General features: G+C 46.0%; 1 protein-coding gene across 2 annotated transcripts in view; it reads left to right on the top strand.

The window, feature by feature from the left end:
• LOC144936478 (SH3 and multiple ankyrin repeat domains protein 2-like) overlaps positions 1-22,444 on the top strand; it is a 672,911-nt gene that overhangs the window by 268,849 nt on the left and 381,618 nt on the right. The window contains exons 5-6 of one of the 2 annotated variants that reach the window (XM_078863558.1): positions 12,556-12,664; positions 18,378-18,529. In XM_078863558.1, coding sequence (XP_078719684.1) covers positions 12,556-12,664; positions 18,378-18,529 — 261 coding nt within the window. Of the gene's footprint in view, positions 1-12,555; positions 12,665-18,377; positions 18,530-22,444 lie in introns of those variants that run through there. The other variant, XM_078863557.1, reaches the window with a different exon arrangement.

Here is a 22,444-nt window from a genome sequence, read left to right as displayed (position 1 = left end):
CACCCACACACACGCTGATCTCATCGCTCTGTCTCCTTGATGATCATCCTCTCAGATGCGTTCCATTCCTTGCATAGCTTTAGGAAACTTTTACTTTGACATCACAGCTGTGTACGCACGTATTAAGACCATCAGTCATTTGAGCGGATATATAATTTCAATATTTAATTCTCAATTATTAAACAAATGTCACTTAATTATCTGACAAAAAGGTGTCAGTTTTGTTGCCAGATAGAAGGGTAAAAAAACAATTATCATATTTTTACTGGCAAATGAGGTTCCCATAGTGTAGATGCTTGCCCCGAGCTCTCATACTCTGATGGTGCATTGTCTTTGAGTTGTGTGCCTTTTGGCGTCATCTGGTCCAACCCATGTGAGACTAGGCTCTAAGGAAAGCTGTCTCGGGTGTGGACCAATCAACTTCAAGGACAGTGCACATTATCAGAGTTATGTTCTTTTGTTTGTATTATGACTGCAGGTATTGCGGTCTATGCAAACATGACTCCTTGTAAAAAGGTGTCAGTTTTGTTGCCAGATAGAAGGGTAAAAAACCAATTATCAGAATATATTTAATTAATAATTAATCCCTGGATATGACCCATCTCTTTATATCTAGCAACCTGTCCATAAGCCAACTGTTGTGCATTGATATTGATTTCTACGAGTGACTTAGAGAGTGAGGTTGGTGATCATATATGGACGATGGTATCTAGTTGCATAAGGCACACTCATGCGGGACTGATAAAGTACCCCGCCGCCTCGATGACATGACGTCATCACATCACGTCATCCCAGTCCTCTACAGATGACATGACGTCATCCCACTACTCCTCTTCACTTGTAAAAGGTTTCAGTTTGGTGTTTTAATATCTTAACACCTGTTTTGTTGCCAGAAAAAAAGGGGAAAACTTATTATCATATTTTGGTACTGGCAAAGGAGGTCCCATGATGCAGATGCTCACCCCGAGCTCTCATTACTCTGATAGTGCATTGTCTTTGGGCTGTACGCCTTTTGGCGTCCTCTGGTCTAACACAGTTTGATAAGAGGCGCAAAAGAAAGCTGTCTCTGGTGTGGACCAATCAATTTCAAGGACAATGCATATATTATCAGAGTATGTTTTTTGTTTGCATTTTGACCACAAAGGAGGTCCCATGATGACTAATACAGTTTTCATACCTTAGGTGTAACCGATATCTGCTCTCTGGTCCATGGGCTATACTATTGAGAGCGCCCCTGTGTGTAAGGATAGAATAGGAAGTTACGCATTTTTTCCCACGATCATATCAATAATCCAACGTGGATAATGCTGTCATTGTCACCACACATCGCGATACCTCTCTTCCACTACATCCTGTAGTCGGTGTAACATCGACAACCTGATTTCATGGTCTGCTCTTGTTTATTTTCAAATTATATTTCACTGATGTTATTACGCTTGTTTACCCAGGAAAGTCTTACTGAGTCTCATGGCTCTTTTTTCAGGAGGGTCCTACCACGTTTTCGCAGTCAGTTGTAGGTTTCAATTTAGTAATTTTGCTACTTAATTTTTTTCAATTGTCACAAATTTGAGACCATGCGACTGGCACACGATGCCCCAACTCTTGCGAATGATGTCACAGAATCTATAACGTCCACTGTGAAGCAGACGGCGCGATTAGCATGGTTGTCTACGTACGGTGCGAAATAAGTTCAACATACATACACACATTGTTACGTTCATAAACACTGCAGTAATAACACAGGCGACCGCTGCATTCCAACTGCGAACTTCTGCAACGAGCGGCGACTGCGCTACCGCTGGGCCGCTTCACCGCTCTGAGCGTCCCACCTAATGGCTTGTGGTCTTCCCCTTGTTCGTGACCTCTGGGTGCCACACCAACGCTTTGCCTTGCTCATTCTGCGAGCATGCTGTGCCCCACGCATCGTGACCTCCTTTGCCTGATTATATCGCCAAACACTTTCTTGCCACATTCTGTTCTGAACTCTGTAGCTTTTATTGTGCAACGTTGCAGAAAAGCGTCCGGGTGCATGTAGGCAAACGGACTTGTTAAGGCTGACGCTGTGATCACAGAGCTTTCCAGAACACTGACAGTGTGTGCATTGTTACATGCTTGAATATATAACGTCTCACCTGCCGTTGTGCAGCTCGTCGTGTCTCCCCACGTGTGTTTATTCCTGTGTGTCTCCGCATGTCCTGTTACGTCTCCCTCTGTCTCTAGGACATTGCTGTGGTACACCATTTTCTTGAATCTCGATTGAAAACTTATTTCTTTAGAACTGCTTTTTTGTGTTTAGTTTGTTGTCCTTCCACGCATCTCCGAGTAGCCACAGTTGGCCAAGTACGGTGCGAAAGAACTTCAAAAAATGTACATTAACACACCAGGGTCTGTAGGTCAGCAACCAGAGTGCAGTGAGGGTAAAGTACGGGGATTACCACCTCTCCCGAGGCATCGGATCGGTGTGGAAGAGTAGTCCAAACACTCTCTGGAGGGAGCTCTCGAGAACACTCTCTCATGGGAGCCCTTCTGCCAATCGTGGTGTGAGAAAGCTACTGCAAGGGCTGAACCTTTTAACATGGAATTGAACGTGCAATTTAACATGCAATATAATGTGCAATTTACCGTGCAATTTAAAATGCCATTTTGCGTATTTCATTTCATTTTGTATTCATGCACGTACAAAATAGATGATTGAGCGATGACAACGTGCAAATGGGTTTGCGCATAGCTTTATGTGTAAATACACAAGGGTTGCATGTAAACAGTCCAAGTCTAATGAGCGACTTCCGCAACACGTCGTGTAGAGGGTATGTCTTCCTTTATTTCTCACACTGGGCACAACACAGGCCAACCTTATTCTTATTACTCTGAGTACAACACTTAGATATTAACGTCTCTACTGGCTACACACAGCCGATCACTCGGCGCCGTCCCACCGCCCTCACTCGGCTATGCCACTGGCTGGCAGCGTGACGAGGATGGCGATGGAAATCACGCAGGAGATCTCCCACGTGGCCGCACGACGGAGAGAGATCTCGGCGAGCAGTGACGCAGCCAGGACACAAGAATCCACACGCGAACCCCGAGCCCTGGGTCCGCTCCCCCTTATATTCCCCCAGGCGTGGCTAGGCCCCGCCTCCGGCCACGCCCTCTCGTGGAACCTTCGAGCAGGTTCCTGGAGCATCTCGGCCAACCTCACCTGTTACCTTTGCCCCAGATACCTCTCCCTTTCAGATTGGATGTTCCCTTAACCGTGCCCATGGCCGTGCTTCCCTTTCCCAGCCAGCAGGTGTCATCATGTCATTACACAAGTATCTTCCTATTAAACGAGAAATTAGGTGGTACACGCCTGAGCTGCTGGTCTTGAGTAAGGGCCAGACGCCATGAATTGCTCTGAAAAGGGCCACACGAATGTAGAACAACCACCGTTTATGGCCAACAACAATATAGTACCCGTTTTACCAACCCCTGAAGGGTGATGAAAAATATTGGCCTTACCGTTTCCGGCAAAAATACAGGAGGTGTTCAGATGCTCAAATACCACGTAGATGCCTATCACAAGACATCAACTCTGCATTAACCACACGTGCTTATTTAAAAATATGCAAACATGCTCTGATGGAGTGGCGTGCGGTGAGGTCAATGGCAGGGGAGGTACTGGCTAGTTTCAGAGCGAGATTTACACACTGAGGGGGGCGTGGCCTCACGAGGGGGCGTGGCCTCACTGAGGGGGCGTGGCCTCACTGAGGGGGGTGTGGCCTCACTGTCTGACACGCCCCCCTCAGTGAGGCAGATGTGATAGCTGCCTCCCCTGGTGCTTTTTCAATGCAGTTTTATGACGAGACCAACGAGCCTAAATATATTTATACACATACGTGAAATAAGTTACCTGGACTATGGAAGGCGAGGACATGTAATGAAGGGGTCTACAAACATTACATTGGTGACATATTGAGATAGTAACAGGCACGCGCTTATTGCCCACGCTCCATCCAGTGTCTGAGGGGTTGCGCAATCAGAGGGGAGGCTGAGCCCGTCGCTACCTCCTCGCCTCTCGTCTCTCCCTATATTTGCAGCGAGGCTCCGCAAATTTGGTGATTTTGACTTTTAAAACGATGGGAATCATACAGAAATGACATTTATAACACAGATCAGTGGAAAAATCGTAATATTTTTTTTTCTTTTAGTAAAATATATTTTCATTGGAGTATGACAAGTAAGGCTCTGCCTCCCCTGTCTCTCCTGCCTCCCCTGACCGCACGTGACTGCTTTGATAATAATGTATGCATTGTCTTTGAAACTGATGTGGCCTACGCCGGAGACAGCCTCCTTTATAGCCTTGTCTCCCCAGTGTTAGATCAGCGAAAAACGCCAAAAGGTGAACAGCACAAGGACAATGCAAATATCAAAGCATTTAACAGCACGGGTTGAGCAGTTATATCCCTGAAGGGTGTTCGGTCGAGTCCCATGATCAACCACGATTCGAAACTCCTTCCCACTTATGAGTGCCACCCTGCAGATATAATTTACACTGATAAAATACACTTACGGTGCACAAATGCCCGCGTGTGTACGCGCTTGCGTAATCCCGCATTAACCGCCGTTTCTTAAAGGAGTATTGTATATTTTAATTAGCTTCCTCCCGACACGCTCTACCTGCTGAGCAGAGGGAAAAAAGTCCAGCGCAAAGCCATCAAGGATAATTCGAAGCGCACCAGATGAGCCACTTGGCCGCCTTCATTACTTGGAATATTGCCTCTGGGTCGACAAGGGAAACTGGCCAATAATAGTTGAGGATAAATATTGCTCTGGCAAATGAAGGCAGTTACCAATTTATATTCACCTACTTCTTGGTTATTATATATTTCCTGGACGCAGAAGCCAATTGTGCCAAATTCCTGCCAGCTGTGCAAAATCCATAATGATCATCCTATGAATGTGTTTCATTTAGTGCTAACTGCACGTTTGGCTCCTTAGCATGCAAATTTGTGGGTGTGTGTGTGTTTTTGTTAATGGGGCCTGTGGTGGATTTGCGTTTATCGGTTTGTACTTTCACTAAGCGTTTTTTTTAGCATGTTGCCCCACACAGCCTATCCAACATATATCCTTTAGCACAGCTGCGGTATGGAGAGGAGCATTTAATTAGCCATCACGCCAATCTGCTGTGTATTTTGTTAAGAATATACGCACTCTAACAAATCAATAGCTGGACATTGATTTGGATAGTTTTTTTGTATTAAAGATGACTGGCGCAGACATGCTTCATCTTCACAAAAACGTGCGCAGGGTGTGCAGAGTACTTTTTAAGCATTTTACACAAGCACTAGCTCCTCAGGAACTGAAAGAATGTGATAACTTCGTCTTAAGTCGTCATCAATAAATTGAGCAAATATGACACACCTACAGGCAGCAGTGAGACAGTGAGATAACTGTAGGCCGTGTTTCATCCAAGATTCGTTCTTACTCGGACTTATCAGTACAATAGTTACTAATTACACTCTTTTTCTGACCCACATGAATGTGTCTGTTGTGATGATTTTTCTCTCGTAATTTTACGTCAGGAGCTGCTCCACATCTCGTTACATCAGTGCATCCAAATGTCAGGTTCACTGCGATTGGTTTGGATTGCATTATGAGACCTCCTTTGCCAGTAGCAAGATATAGTAATAGGTTTTTACCCTTTTAACTGGCAACAAAACTGACACCTTTATACAAGGGATCATGTTTGCATTAACCACAACACTTGCGGTCAAAATGCAAACAAAAGGACAACTCTGATAATGCACTGTCAGTTTAACACGTAGGCTTTCGCGACCAATGTTATTCATAATCAACGTTTTTGGGTTTAGATCGCGTTATTTATAAATGTGTCGTAACCCTCCACCACCCGACACGGCCAATCAGTAAAAATGTGTCACGTTGACAAAAGACAAATACGTTCACTGCTTTAGCCCACCGGTGTGTTGAAGCCACACCATTTACAATTTGAGTACGACGTTTCGCTGGTAATTGCATCCAGCATCATCGGGCAATTCGCCAGAATGGTGAGGCTCTGCTGTGTCTCCCGTTCTTATATAGAGCAGCAGCAGAGTGACGTATGACGTCTCCCGTTCTTATATAGAGCAGCAGCAGGGTGACGTATGACGTCACGTATGACGTCACCCTGCTGCTGCTCTATATAAGAACGGGAGACACAGCAGAGCCTCACCATTCTGGCGAATTGCCCGATGATGCTGGATGCAATTACCAGCGAAACGTCGTACTCAAATTGTAAATGGTGTGGCTTCAACACACCGGTGGGCTAAAGCAGTGAACTTATTTGTCTTTTGTCAACGTGACACATTTTTACTGATTGGCCGTGTCGGGTGGTGGAGGGTTACGACACATTTATAAATAACGCGATCTAAACCCAAAAACGTTGATTATGAATAATGCACTGTCCTTGAAATTGATTGGGCCACATCCGAGACAGCTGTCCCTTGTATAAAGGTGTCAGTTTTGCTGCCAGTTAAAAGGGTAAAATGCTATTACTATATGGTTTGAATTGGACAATGCACAAAGGTGTGGCTCACAAACAGCAGGGAGGCATGGCTCCCAACATGCGTTGCATGCATGTCACGTGATCGCCACATCACCTCTACAATGCCCTCAGACTTGTCGTGTGACACGGTTTTGTCGTCATTTACAGGAAAAGGTTGGATTTGAATTGCCGTATATTTACTCACAAATTCCCACAGACCGATGATATAAGCTTAGCATCATTGTGTAATGCGAGCAAGGATTGAGGGGGGCGGAGTCTGGGTCACGTGAGGAGAGGGAGGAGTTAGGGTCACGTGGGGGAGAGGATTTAGGGAGAGAACCGGAAGGGGATCGGGGAGTTGAGACGGAGTGAAACGGGAGGAGGCCACGCTGGGCAGTACGGGGAGAGTGGCGCGGTAGCCACGCGTTGGGAGACGTCGGCACCGTCAGCCATCGGTGTCAGGACGCAGAGGGCTAGTGGGCTGTGGGAGGCTAGCTGCAGAGCGGAGCAGCAGTGAGGTTGCAGAGTGGAGCAGCAGTGAGGCTGCAGGGCGGAGCAGCAGGGTGGCTGCAGAGCGGAGCAGCAGTGAGGCTGCAGAACAGAGCAGCAGAGTGGCTGTGGAGTGATCGTCGGAGGAGACGCGGGCCTGAGCGAGGACGCCGTGTGAGCGAGATTCTACGAACCCAAATAAAGGACAACGGAGATCGACACTGAGAAAGAGTCCTTTATTACAATTGAAACACATTTGTATGCATCAGATGCTAAGCTGTGGTGCTTGAGCGATGTGAATTATAAATCTAACAGTGTATTGGTATACTTCCCTGCCTACTGGTTTATATTTATCTATTTATATATGCAGCCTCTTTGCGTAATTGGAAAATATCAAACAACTCAATGCAGGACTCTCCTGAAACAAAGACTTGAAATTCAGGGTGGCTTTCCAAGAATTAGTAAAGTGCCATTGAAAGAATAGCATTCGGGATGGCTGTCATTGTGCCAAAGTGCCTGTCTCACAGTTGGAAGGCCACGAGTCAAGGGTCCAATGAAAGCCCATCATTTTACCAGTGATGATTTCTGACATGGGACGCTAACTGCGCTTGTGCTCTGTAGATACCACTCACTGCCATTATAACGAGGAATTTCCACCTCTGGGTCAGCAGTGTCGAAGGTGACGAGCATCTTTGAATGCTACTTTTAGTATGGGGCCTATTTGATATTTTTTTCCTCGCTCTTCCATTTATTCCTGGAATACAATCAACTTGGGCAATTGCATGGCGGTCTTCAGTTTTGTCCATCAAAAGAGTTGTTTTAAGTTATTGCAGGATGAGTTTGATTTTCTGCACACATACTGCAAGACAGACAGACTCGCGTCAAAGTGAATCCCTGGTGTACAGCTCCCCACTGAATATGAAAGCCATTATTTTTTTTAATATACCAGGCCAAGTTCACATTTGAATACAAAGCATTCTTCTTTTGTGGACCATCGTTGCAATGAACCGATACCTCTGAGCTTATTGGATTAAATCTTGATTTGAAGCTTTCGTGACTGCAGGAATCCATACTCTGGTTCTTTCGGTAAAAGTCACGTCGGTAGAAACAATCATAGATCACGACGTTTCGATCGCAACACAAGCAATCGTCTTCAGGTCGGAGAGAGAAACAGGCTGCTGAAACAAGCCCCTATATATTAGAGAGCCGGGGGGGGGGGGTGGCCGCATCGGGCAATAAGGTGGGGGCTAGAGATTGTGCCTAAGCAAGTGGGAAATCCAAAGATGGGAACCGAGATGGGGGGGGGGGAAGGGGGGTTGTGGTTGATGCACCTCCACGATGACGAAGAGCTGAGGAGGTGGCCATTGTATTGTGAGAGATTAGCATGTCAATATAAACGAACCAACGCAACGGTGACTGTGCGAGTGAGACATCCAGCTCGTTAGAAAACGAGGGAAACAAACGAGGGACAACACCACATCGAGGGAAGGAGAGAGAGACACACACCGAGAGGAACACCCACACACAGAGAGAGACACAGATAGAGATACACAAATAGAGAGACACACATCACAGACAGAGAGACACACACAGAGAGACAGAGACAAACACACAGAGACACATAGAGAGAGAGACACCTAGAGAGACACAGAGAGAGAGACACACACACAGAGACACACACAGAGGGGCACACCCAGATAGAGAGACACACACAGAAAGACACACCCACACACAGAGAGAGACATGCACACAAAGTGACACCCAGAAAGAGACACACATACACACAAAGAGACACAAGGGAGAGAGAGACATACAGGGAGACAAACACAGAGAGACACACACACACAGAGATACACACACAACAACATCACTACCAGTTATACAGTACTCTGCTAAAAAACGAGAGCCACCACCACATCGAGGGAAAGGGGCAACGTTGGCTTTGTTAGTGAGAAATTTAGCCCGTCAATTTAAAGACATTTAACTTGGTAATGTAAATTGGTAATGTAACTCAGAGAGTCGTAAATAACTGCTGACAATGTCAGGTAGGATGGAGACATCAACAACCAGTTAAGGCTTTACCTGGTTAATGGATTAAGTCCAATTAGTGTTGGAACATTCTCTCATATGTAGTGAGTTTGATGGTCTCACTTCAGTTTCAAAAGACTTTAATAAATCACCTGTCATATAATTGTATTGGTAGGTTTATCTCCCCCTCCCAATGATATTCAAATAGTGCTGCTATGATATGACATTTCCATCCAAGAAGTGTGACAGTAAAAAGAGCACCACCTTGTGTCAGAGGAAGGCCCCCAGAAGATAACACATCACATAACCTACTCTTAGTTCTTTCGGTAAAGTCACGTAGGTAAAAAATGAAATTCGAATTAATAAAAATAAAATAAAAAATAAAAATCACAACGTTTCGGAGGCAACACAAGTCTCCGTCATCAGGTGGGACCGTCACAGCCAGAATTGCTGCATCAAGTGATGCAGCAAGTGATGCAGCAAATCTGGCTGATGACGGAGACTTGTGTTGCCTCCGAAACGTTGTGATTTTTATTTTTTATTTTTATTAATTTTAATTTAATTTTTTACCTATGTGACTTTACCGAAAGAACTAAGAGTATGAATCCTTGCAGTCACGAAAGCTTCAAATCTAGAACATCACGTAACCTCTTGTGAAGTAACGTAAATGGCCCGCTATCTAGACTAGGTAACACAACCTTGTGTGTGTGTGTGACTATGTTTCATCCCAGTTTCAAAAGAACGAAACTGGGATGAAAGACGGCCTACAGTTATCTCACTGTCTCACTGCTGCCTGTAGGTTTTGCCACATTTGCTCAATTCATGAATTGACTTAAGACAAAATGACCATATTTTTCAGTTCTTGATAAACTAGTGGCTTTGTAAAATGCTTAAAAAAGTATTTTGCCCACACAGTGCACGTTTTTTTGTGCGCATGTGATATTTAATAAAAATGAAAAATCCAAAGCAACGTGCAGCTATTTATTTGTTAGCGTGCGTATATCCTTAACAAAATGCACAGCAGGTTGGTGTGATGGCTCATTGAATTCTCCTCTCTATACCGCAGCTGTGCTAAAGGATATATGTTGGATAGGCTGTGTGGGGCAACATGCTAAAGAGAACGCTTAGTGAAAGTACAAACCGATAAACGCAACGCACCACAGACCCCATTAAACACACACACAAATTCATATGCTAAGAAGCCAGACGTGCAGTTAGCACTAAATTAAACATATTCATTGGATGATCACTATGGATAGCCTGCTATCTGCACTAGGTAACACACCTTTCTACTTGCCTTGAAAATTGTGTTAGGCACGTGGGTGTCAAGCGTCGAAGTTTAATCCTTAGAGTTTTAACGTACCATATAATATTACTTTCAACTTGGAATGCGATGAGCCGTCGCCAACAATTGCCCAAGCTCTGCTATCCTCCATCTATTAAGATGTTATCAGCCAATCAACGATTGTTAACATGTGGGAAGAAGCTGGAGCATCTGGACAAAACCCGCGCGTGTGAGGGGGAATCACTCTATCCCCATACAGATGGAACAGGTGGGGTGGTGTACGGCTTTGCTGGACTGCCTTCTGGCGAGCCCGGGCTATTCGACGTTGACACTCATGAGCCGTTCACCAACCCTCACTGCCTCCCTAGTACATGCGTGTTTAATGTGATGGGTTTTTTTGTGCAGTTGTTGGTGACCAGGCCCAAATCGTCAACTCCTTTATGCTTCTGAGGCAGATGTACCCACATATATGAACCCAGTATTTTCAGCAGTTACCACTCAATGTTCTGACATAGTAGATTTAAAGTTTTTGTGACTGCAGGGATCCATACTCTTTGGTTCTTTCAGTAAAGTAATAATAGCATAATTTTTTTATTATTATTTTTTATTATAAAAAAAAATTATACCTACGTGACTTTACTGAAAGAACCAAAGAGTATTCTGACGTAGTATTAGCCCATGAGCCACTTGACCACGTCATAAAATTAATGATATTTTACATGCAGCTTGATGAAGCCCATCTGTCAGGGTGTACAGAATAGCATCTGGGACAGGGCAGACATTTACCCAGCTGGAGAATACCTGTTAGGAGCATAATATATAACATAAACAAGTTAAATATGATTACACATCCCATTGGGCAACACGTCCGATTGGTCGTGCATCATTTCAACAGCATTGATTCAGGACAAGCTAAACTCTGGACCAGGTTTTAACTCTTGACCGGTTTCGAACTATTAAGAGCAGGTTAGAGAAACTCATTGTATAAGGAACATTTTTACGTCCCATTTTAGGGCTGTTTCCAATGTGAAACTAACACTCAGCTGAGGCATTCGAGCTCTGCTAAAGTTCAGTCCGCCACATTCTCTCTAAATAAAGATTTTCAAGTGAGATGGGGGGGGAAAGAATAGCTAACATTTTTTCGGCAGATATGCATTCTTATTCTCCCGCTTACGCAGGCACGCGGCAACATGCGGGCTGTAAATGGCAGATGTGGCAGCGCAGGCTGAAAGGCAGCGGCGATGCATTTTGGGACCCGCTGCATTTTTGGAGCGCACTCGCTGTGGTATTGTGACCTAGGTTATCGCAGACGTTGCCAGCAATTTTTGTCACAATTTGAGCGTGCGCTTTGTGACAATAGACCACTGCACATAGTGGATATTTCGCTGCTCGACTGCATTTTTGTGGATGACACGACGGGGGCTTTCCAGGGTTTTTAGGCTCCACTGTAACATGCCTGCCGGTTCTGGGAATCGGATTCTTGAACGGTTGTACGCACGCGTGTGCTCGGGTCCTTAATGCATTGTGCGCGTATGTGCGCGTACGTGCGAATGGACTCGCAATTCGAATGAATGAATGCACTAAATGCTGTCGAATGATTGCTGTGCACTTTGCATCATAATGCACGCTTTTTTTACACGTTGATACGGCACGATTGTGCTTAATGGTGAAAATGGAACACTTTGTCAGGAACTGACCCAATGTAGCTGCACAAAATTACCACCATTGACTGTAATTGACATAACGGTTCAAATTTCATTTTTTTGCTATTCATAGTTATTGAATATAATCATTAATGTTCCCATCTCCCAACAAAAAGTAGATATGCTGGTTCAATGGTCTCTCACCTGCTGATAAACACTTGATAGTAATGAATTTAACCACGCCATATAAGTGTAAATTATCCATCCGTGCAATGCTATGCTTTGAGTATTTGACTGCTAATCAGGTTTATAGTTTATATCCCTTTAAGCTCAGCCTATCACCCTTGCATGGACCAATACAATTGGTACCGCTTTGTGGGAGAGCAGTGATAATTGTCTTATGATGGAGAGACTCCGCCCCACCTCCCCCCTGCCAAAGGAATTGAGAATTTCCACGGCTGGCTCAGAGCCACTGAAAAAGAAGGTCCCCATACCATACACTTTGAATAGTTTTTTCAATATCAATTGGCTCATGATATAACACATTTGCTGTCCCTCTCTCTCTCTCATCCACACCCTCCTCCTGAAAGGTGAACTTGCGGAGGTTCATGGATTACATCCGGCAGCTGAGCGTCGAGAAGGTGTTCAAGATGCTCGATCGGGGCTTGGACCCCAATTTCCAAGACTCGGACACTGGAGGTATTGTGCCGCGAACGACGGGGCAGAGCACACGCCGTGCGTCAGCACTGTATTGACGCCGACCAATTTACACCTTCCCGCTCGCCCATGGCGCCCGGTGTTACCGACGACGCTGGGTTCGTGATCGCAGCACACCGTCGCACGTTCGCCGCTGCGGCGCAAACACTCGGCAGGCATCGTGCCGCCTATTGCTTTTCTGTGTCCGTCAATAAAAATGAACAACAAATAATTCCAACACGGTGAATTATATATTTATGGCCGATTGAGTGCAGCCCCGCAATTGTTTGCTCGCCTCCACTAGTAGGAGCTCGAGGATCCCCCCCCCCCGCCCCCCCGTCTGTGCGGAGATAACGTTATGAATGCAAATCGTTGATTTGTGTGAACTGCCTGAGTTAATATGCATTGCAAAGCATTTGGTTGCTTGGTAAAAGTCAAACAATGGGCGATGTCGGGGTAATGATGCTAATAATGTGTGCAGTTTAAGTGCTTTTTTTAGCGTGAGCATTCCTCTTGAATAACTCAGTTTCTTTGTTGAAGTCTAACGTTACGTCATTGCAGAAACAAGTATTCACTTGTTTAACTTAAATAACAAACGAAAAGACAGGGAGACGAAAATAAGGCTTCATCCATTTGCCCGGTCAGTGAGTGCTATTTCATGGCCGTGCGAGACGCTAAGTCGTGGGCGTCCCTTCCAACCGTCCTGAAAGTTTCATGACGTGTCAAATGTGATTACGCAGAGGGCTTGAGTGGCATGCACGGCGATCTCTCGTTGCCGTTGCGCGCCTAGGAGCCGGATTGATATGCGTGTCTCTGCTCAGTGTTATATTGGCAGTCGAGGGTCTCATCATTTTAAATTGTCACAGGTGGGATTTGATCCCCTTTAAGAATGCAGGGCACACATCTCGTTGCCGTTGAACCCTGCCTAACTTTGCAATGTTGATAAGCAGCGGGAGAGAGGGAGAGACACACGGATGAACACGAATAAGATGAAATTCTCCAACGTGGCCTTTTCGCTGAGTTAATATCATACTAATGCATCGTGCCAGCGTTGGCATCCCTATTATATACAATTTCGTTCGCAGTGCATTTTGCCAGACAACATACATCGAGAGTTTGCAACAACAACAAAAATGGTGGGATTCTTTTTTTCTTCTTGTTTGCGAATCTCGATTTATTATCATCACGGCCGTACGAAACCTCGGATGTACGTGAAATGTTTTGCGGACACATCCTTCACGACTGCCGGAAGGCGAAACCACGACAATGCCTTTCATCTTTAAATGGGAACGGTAAATTGAAATGTTCCCTCTATATATGAAAAGTGATCTCTGAACACCGCTCTGCATATTTATTACGGCTGGTCGAATATAGAAGTACTGTACTGTTATTGTTGTCCGTGGCTGTTTTATTAATACAAGCCCAAGGCAATGTTTTGCATTTCTAGCATTCAGCAATTTTTGCCTGAGGCTGCCACGGAGAAAAAAATAATAATCTCCGGCATACTCATAATAGGAAGAATAACAATAGCGTTGCGTAAAGCGCCGAGAATCAGTCGCATGGAAACATTCAGACGCAGCGCGGTTATCTGCTCAATGAGTTTATTAGTTAACATAATTTTGGTATGCTCGTTTCACCGAGCCAGGCGACAGCCACTTCATCAGCAGTGCGGAGAGAGAACTCTTGAGTCCACCGTTAAGTCCAGTCAGGGGCCACTCGTTGTCATTGTATGACAACACGGTCCGTCGCTGACCACATCCACAATAAGTTATTCAGTGGAGTGGCTTAGCAGTCTCCACATTCACCAAATGTATTCCCACTACAGCTGCAGCAGGTAATTTTGCGGTCACAAAACACAGAATGGATGCCAGAGACTCTGGGCCCCATTCATGCAGAGTTTGCTTTTGCAGTTTATTTTTGCGGAATTCCACAGTGCCGGCGGTAACTGTAGGTGCCGACGTCGGCACTTTTTACTCCCTGGCAGACCGGGCCTATTAGACAGACTTTGACAGCCTCATGCACGAACACAAAAGACGTAGACAAATATTCCCCGTATAGTCTTAACAGACTGTTGGGGTAAGTGCTGTTAGCGAGCACCTATGAAGGCTGGCACAGCACACCAGGGGGTGGGTGGCCAACACCACTCCTGGCCGCTTTTGTCTCCCGAGTGGCGATGTTTTTGCACACCGCACCAGGTATTCGTTTGAAGCTGAGTCGACCTAGGGGAGGCCCAGAACCGGTTCAGATAATCGTCACTGGTGTTGACCATGAACGAGAATCGAACTCGGGTCGCCGGATTTCTCGCCCAGCGCGCTAACCGCTGCACTACCGCTCCTCACCATCGTCACCATCATTGTCATCATTGTCATCGTTAATTTGCTTGGCGGCAGACTGGCCCAGTGGAAACGGCAAAAAAGGACCTGAGTTTGATTTCTGGTTATGTTCTACCTCTATTCTGCATATGTTCCCTCCGAGTATTCCAGTTTTGTATCACAGCAAAAAGAAGAGTACAATGTAACTGGTACTGGCCAAACATCCCAATGCTGATTACATTGGCCCCTACTGCAGACACGTGGCAGGAACCTCCTGAAATAAATATTAAGACTCATTGAGGATTTCCTGGGGAAACAAGAATAAATAAATAAAGACAATTATTTATAGGCATCAGCCTTGCTCCGGCCTCAACCGAGGTGTAGAATCGATGAAGATGATAATGAGGATCATGAAGAAGATGATTGCGACGATAATGTTGATGATTGTGGTCCTTGCAGTGATGAAAACAAATTTATGATGATGATAAATGAAGATGATGATGACAATCAAGTTATGCTGCTGAATCGACTAGTGATGACCCACCAACCTCAATCCACCAACTCACACCCATCCCATGGTGATGCACAAACCCTCATCTCCAAAGTGCACACTCTACCATGCACCCATTCCAGGCTGAGTTGGTCAAGGAGAGGCTCAGAACAGGCGACAGAGACGTTTGCCATGGCTGGGACTCGAACCTAGGTCACCAGATTTATCGGAGGCCACCGCCCCATTGTTTCCCATGTATGCAACGAAAGTAGCTCGAAAAGATTGGTAAATTAATTGCATTACGACAGTATGTGTATAAAAGGAAAAGGCAAAAGACAGTGATCGAGGCGACAGTGGCAGGCCACCTGCTTACGAGTAACACCTGGATCACAAATACAGGCCCTGACAAGTCAAAAGGCACTTTAACCTTTTGGTAATAATACAACTACAGTGATCGTGATAGTTTACAGCACATTGGATGAAGGCCACTCTATGCTGTCAGCCAAAGGGGGGCTGTTTGACCATACTTTACTGCTCTGGCCAGTGCAGGTTGGTGAAGAGGAGCTGCATTGTCGGTTCAAATATCACTCACCACTGACCAATGTTAGCCATGACCGGGAATCAAACTTAGGTCTCCACCTTCATCCACCTGCCTCCAGCACCATTGTGACGCGTGTCTGGAGCCACCAAGGCTGCACACGGGTAAACTTCGCCTTCCCGACTGTGTACGTGTGAATGTATATTTGTGTGTGTACACATGCGTACAAAGCTGCCTCCCTGTACATACTTTTGGGGGCAAAGTGCTGTCGAGCAATCACCTATTAAGGCCAGTATGGCGCTCCTTGGGGAGTGATGGTGTAGCGGCGAGGACACATCACTAGAGTTGTTCTTCATAAACTCGGCCTTATAGCTGAAAGCAATTTAACAGACACTAATATATTGGGTGGCGTGCCTTTCATGGCAGAAGGAAAAAAAGACTGTGACAGCTGGAGAAGTCATTTTGCAAGTCTCTTTTTTTTAAGCCATTTTTATCAACTCGGGCCCAAGTAGACAAATGAGCTATGAGCGTGGGGGGTGTTGCATATCTCTATCGGTAGCCCTAATGCATTGCTGGAAATTCCACGTTCATATGGAAGGAGTCCGTCTATCCGAAGCAAAGGGATTATGACGTTGAGTTACAACCCCGAACAACCCGGGATCTAAATCTACGACCTTCCCTTTGTGAGACTAAGACTTTGACCACAGCGATCCGCAGGAGCTTATATCTGCCCTACAAACCCTTCACGTTCGTTCAATTAGCACGCGTACGAGATCATCCAACCGCACGTCCACAGATTAACACGTGCAGCCAGCTCTGTGAGGGCATCTAAAGTGGATGTGGGGAGGTTTGGGGAGGGCAGCTGCTCGAGCTCTTCCGTGGAACTCTGTGGCAGATGGAGCAACACCCCAGTCGCCTCATCTCCCCCCCCCCCGCACGCGGTAATCGGCATGCGGCTCTTGGCAGATGCGACCAGATCTGATGGCGAAATTAATTAACATTGCTCGCACACCTCCGGAGCCGAGCGATCGCGGTGGCGGGGAGTGGTGCGATGCTCACTTCGAAACGTGAATTGGACGCGCCCTCACAAAAGCCGTGGTCTTCGTCCCGCATACGGTGCAGTGCACGTTTCAAATTGGCAGTGACACGTTATTGTTTTATTTACTTGCAACACATTTCTGAGCAGAATTCCCAGGGAAATATGTAATGTATTTGCCTGAACACATGGTTCGTTCTTGTCAAGATAACATCGTGCTTACATTTATCATTTTTTGAATTAGGATCACATCACCTGCCAGTAATGTGTAACACCAATATATATATATTTTTAATATGTGACTCGTATCCCCATCATCAGGCATGATCAATCCACTGTTGGATGAAGGCCTCTCGAAGTCGTCATTATCCCTCATAACAGTCTCATGATACAATCATCCATTTAGCTCCTGCAATTGACGAGAGGGGCGGCCCAGTGGCTAGGAGATGTTAACTACCTCGCCCGGTATACAGGAGGTCGTGGGTTCGATTCCGACCCTGACGCCTGTATATTTGGTCACATGAATTTTTCTCCGAGTCCTCTGGTTTTTCCCTCCACATTTAGAATCAACACGCGTTCCTAATATTTGGCTGCTATAAATGTCCACGTGATGAGCCACTTCGTTGAACTATCATTTGTGGCCAGGTCACGTCTGAGAAAAAGAGCTTTATAGCTCAGTGAGCCTTGCCTGGTGAATACAAAGTGTTAAATAGTTAGTTACCCGAGCTGAAGCTGGCCCTCCATTGGTGCAGTGGTTGTCCTCTTGGGCATGTCCCCTCCTCTCTACTGCTACTCTGTTGCCAGCCTTGGTCATCAGCCACCATCGCTTCTGACGATGTTTTGTCAACAGTCAATGCATTACTCCAAGGTTGGAGGAAATCAACATGTGTATGCTCTCATTGTGTGATATCAAAGTGTCTCCTTGCTCGCCTCATTTCCATTTACAGCCTTGAATCAGTGTTGAAAAACACACGAGAATCACTTTACGCAGGGAATACAGCCACTGCTGACTTCCCACAAGGCAGTGCTAATTGATCGTCCTCAGGACAATTAAGGGGTTAAGTCTAACCCGAACCACCGTTTTATCTTGCGACCTTCTCATTTTGATAACCTGGGCAAACGTTTGCACACTGCCTGATGCAGTGGCCCTTACCAACATCCTGTACACTTGTGGAACTGTCCGAGCTCAACACCTGGCCTTGGCTGCGCTTTTCATACTCACAAGCCGCGACGGCGACGACGATTCTGCCAACTCTAACCGCACCTACATTCCATGGTTGCCCCACACCGATCCTAACCGACCGATCTCACTGCCGGCGCTCACCCTTCCTGCACCGCAGAGTCGCCGCTCACCATGTCGGCGCAGCTCACGAGCGGCTCCGACATGATCGTCACCCTCCGGAACGGCGGCGCGCACCTCGACTACCGGGCACGGGACGGCATGACGGCCCTGCACAAGGCCGCGCGCGTCTGGAACTACATCACGCTGCGGGTGAGCCCTCAATCCCGGACATGGGTGCGGTAGTAGTTTTTTGTGAATAAAAGGCTACAGAGTTTACTTTGGTTAAAACAATTTTGTTTGGCGGTGGCGGTTTCACACAGTCATCTTGCATAGGTATAATGTGCCAATGTCTAGTTATTACGAGACGAGAGTTCGCAGCTGAAGATGGCGCAATATTTAGGAGGGAAGAGGCTTTTGGGCCCAGCCTTCACTTTTTTTGTTGAACCGATGCCTACATGAGAACTCGGGAGACCAGGATAGTCTCATTTTAAAGAGTCACCTGAGGCAATAGTCTGATAGTCGGGTGCGATGATTGCTATGTGTAATGCCACAAGTTACTTGCAAATCTGCCGGCATCGACCTAGATGCCGGCACACAATGGCATACTCTTGCGAATTACATCAGGGGAACTTTAACCGTTTCACATTCCGATGACGTGCGCGTATGTCATCAGTTTTTCTTCCGATTCCATTCCGATTACGTACATTTACGTCCGTTTACGTCATCGGAATGGAATCGATTCTGAACGGAATTGTAAGTACAAGGACATGCGGGAGGGCATGTGGCACATTTTGGTGCCAGCTATCATAGAGTGCAGTCTGCGCTAAGTACAGTACAATGTCTTTAAAAACTGCGGCGCTACGCCTCTCTAAATAAAATTAACGGCGACAGCTTGCGCGTTCCGAGATTCAGCGGTGAACGGGACCCCACCTTGCAACCTGCAGACGAATGGGACAGGCTTAACACCCCCTCTGAAGCAGACGGCGCACAGTACTACTATGGCTATTACACCTGTCGTAATAATCAGGGCGGCCGCTGTATTTGAACCGTGAACCTCTGCGATGAGCGGCGAGCACACAAGTGCTGTGCATTGTCACCAAACATCAAATCTGCAAGTACAACCAAAGTCGGAGAGCTTACACGAAAGCACGGATGTGGGCTGCACGAGCACGTCACTTCTGCGGTAGGATTGCGACGTCAACTCATTGGGGACATTGACGATGCGAGGACAAAAAGCGCTGCTCCGTTGACGATTCTCAACGGAAATGTCTTAATCTCAAAACAACTTCATCTCACAAGAGCACAACATCAATATTATCGGCCTTGATCAGTGCGTGTAGTTATGTACGTTGAACTTCTTTTGCACCGTACGCAGCCAACTGCGCCAATTGGAGGTGCGGGGAAGGGCAACAAACTAAACACCAAGAGCATTTCCAAAGTTACTTTAAACATCGTAAAAGAAACATCGCGGTCACTCGTGTCCTGGAGATGTACGTATGTACGTTGTCTGGCATTGTCTTTGCACTGTTCGTATTTTGGCGTTCTCTGCTCTGACACTGGTGAGTTAAGCCCTAAAGAAAGCTGTCTGGTGTAGGCCAATCAATTTCAAAGACAATGCATATGTTATCAGAGCACGTGTGTTTGCATGTTTTTTTCACCACAAGTGCCTGTGTGGATAATGCAGACTTGATGTCTTGCAAAAAAGGTATCTATTTGGTGTTTGAAGATCTTAACACTTGTTTATATTGCCATTTTGCATACTGGCAAAAAAAGAAGCCCCCCATCGATAAGTATGTATGCGCGCTGAATTTCTTTCACACCGCACGCAGCCAACCGTGCTAATCGGAGGTGCGGGAAAAGACCAAGTGATAAGATAGAGGGGGGGGTCATTAAACGCTCGTTTTGGGACCCCCCTCCCCAGGAGCTCTTCGCTGGAGCAGCCCCTCCATTAAGCAATATATCAACGCGCCCTCCCCCCACACCCCAGACTCACACAATAGGAGGTTAACGTGCATGAAAAGCTTCATTTTCAATCCCCCAGAGTCGTGGGAATTAATTTTCCGTTGCTTCCACCTATGTTTTCGTTTCTCGTCGCTGCAGTTTACTGTTGTTGTTGTTGTGGAGAGAATGAGATTAGTTCGCAGCAAATGTGTAAGCAGCGGGATGTTAGGGATGCGCCAAAACCACGACTTTGCGCAGGTTTTATGACTTGCTAAACGTTAAGAAACTAATAAATAGGTGGCTGCGTGGCTCGAGGGGGGTGGGTGTGGGATCGTAATTGCCATGTCGCAGCACTGAGCCCTCAACACTGGGAGTCTCGGTTAGATTCCCGGCAGCCTCACGTGTGTTGTGACATTGATAGCTCTTAGCCAGATCACCAGTGTCTACACAAAACACTTCTGTTAATAATATGATGTTTTTTATATATAGTAACTAGCGGTAAGTACTCGGCGTTGCCCGGGCGAAAAAGGCAGACACACACATGGACTTACACACAGACATCGACCCACACAAATAGAAACACATCGACTTACACACACACACATATGGACTCACACACAGACATCGACTTTAGAAACACACACATGTAGTTACAAACACAAATCGACTCACACACACACATAGACTTACACACACATATATCGACTCACACTAATTTAATATGGCCTCAGCATAGCATTGAAGGATATGATTTGTTAAAATATATATTGTTGGTTCATGTGTTGTCAACCACTCTTTACAGAGCATATTCAGGTGAGGTACTACGTGTTTTACCATCAGCAACTGGCAGTGACCAGCTTGGTGAAGTATGGTCAAACTATCCCCAACCACCCCCCCACCCCATGGCCAACACATTTAACTACTATAATGTATGATATGAGGTAGTCGTACCATTTTTTTTTTAAACATCTAAATATTATTGTGGCGGGGTAGCATCGGGTAGAGTACGGGTGGCTGCAGTGACTCCAGGAGTTGTGCTCTGGGGTCATCGTCTTCTGGGGTCATCTTCTTCTGGGTCATCTACTTCTGGGTCATCTTATTCTGGGGTCATCTACTTCTGGGGTCATCTTCTTCTGGGGTCATCTTCTGGGGTCATTTTCTTCTGGATCATCTTCTGATATTATCTCCTTCTGGGGTCATCTCCTTCTGGGGTCATCTCCTTCTGGGGTCATCTCCTTCTGGGGTCATCATCTTCTGGGGCCATCATCTTCTGGGGCCATCATCTTCTGGGGTCATCTTCTTCTGGGGTCATCTTCTACTGGGGTCATCTTCTGGGTCATCTTCTTCTGGGGTTATTGTCTTCTGGGGCCATCATCTTCTGGGGTCATCTACTTCTGGGTCATTGTCTTCTCAGGTCATCTACTTCTGGGGTCATCTTGTTCTGGGGTCATCTACTTCTGGGATCATTGTCTTCTGGGGTCATCGTCTTCTGGGATCACCACCATGGACTGGTTCCCGACATAACGTGACGCTCATCTCACTGAATTATGTTTGACGACGTGACTCAGTGAGGACAATTCGAATGTATAGTCGTCGTTTTTAATCCATTGCACGGAAACTACTTTTCATCGCAATAACTGTTAATCGAAGAGAGCTGTTTCCACTGTAAAAAACATAAACCGTAATGTAAACAAAGCCAGTCAAGGTCGAAAAGCTCATAAATGGGCGTCGCTGATTGGCTGAGGGCATGGCTCAGCCCCACCTATGAGCGCTCGGATTGGCCGAAATTGGCACCCCACGTGGATAATGTAAACGTGCTATTAATCAAAATGTTAACTTTAGTCTAAAGAAGTGTTCTTTGGAAGGCATAAGGTTAGCCGAAATCCATTCACCGATGTCACTGTTAACTGAGGGACGACTGCAATTGGTGCCGATTGCACATTATGTTCTGGTGTCCACAGAGGTAATGCTACAGTGATGGCTCTCCTCCTGCATATGGTCGTGACCTTCCACCTGTGATTGTGGATCCATCTCACTATGGATTATCCTAGACCTCACTCCTGCTCTTGACACCATTTGCCACTCATCCTTGAATATCTCAATAACAATCGAGGCATCTTGAACATAGCTCCCTTGGTTCCGCTTTTACCTCTTAAAGAGCCTCTTCTGTGTTTGAACACAAGG

The sequence above is a fragment of the Lampetra fluviatilis genome, chromosome 16 (assembly GCF_964198595.1).
Source record: "Lampetra fluviatilis chromosome 16, kcLamFluv1.1, whole genome shotgun sequence".
NCBI lineage: Eukaryota > Metazoa > Chordata > Hyperoartia > Petromyzontiformes > Petromyzontidae > Lampetra > Lampetra fluviatilis.
The sequence above is the reverse complement of the archived record's forward strand: the minus strand, read 5'-3'. Positions and strand labels throughout refer to the sequence as shown.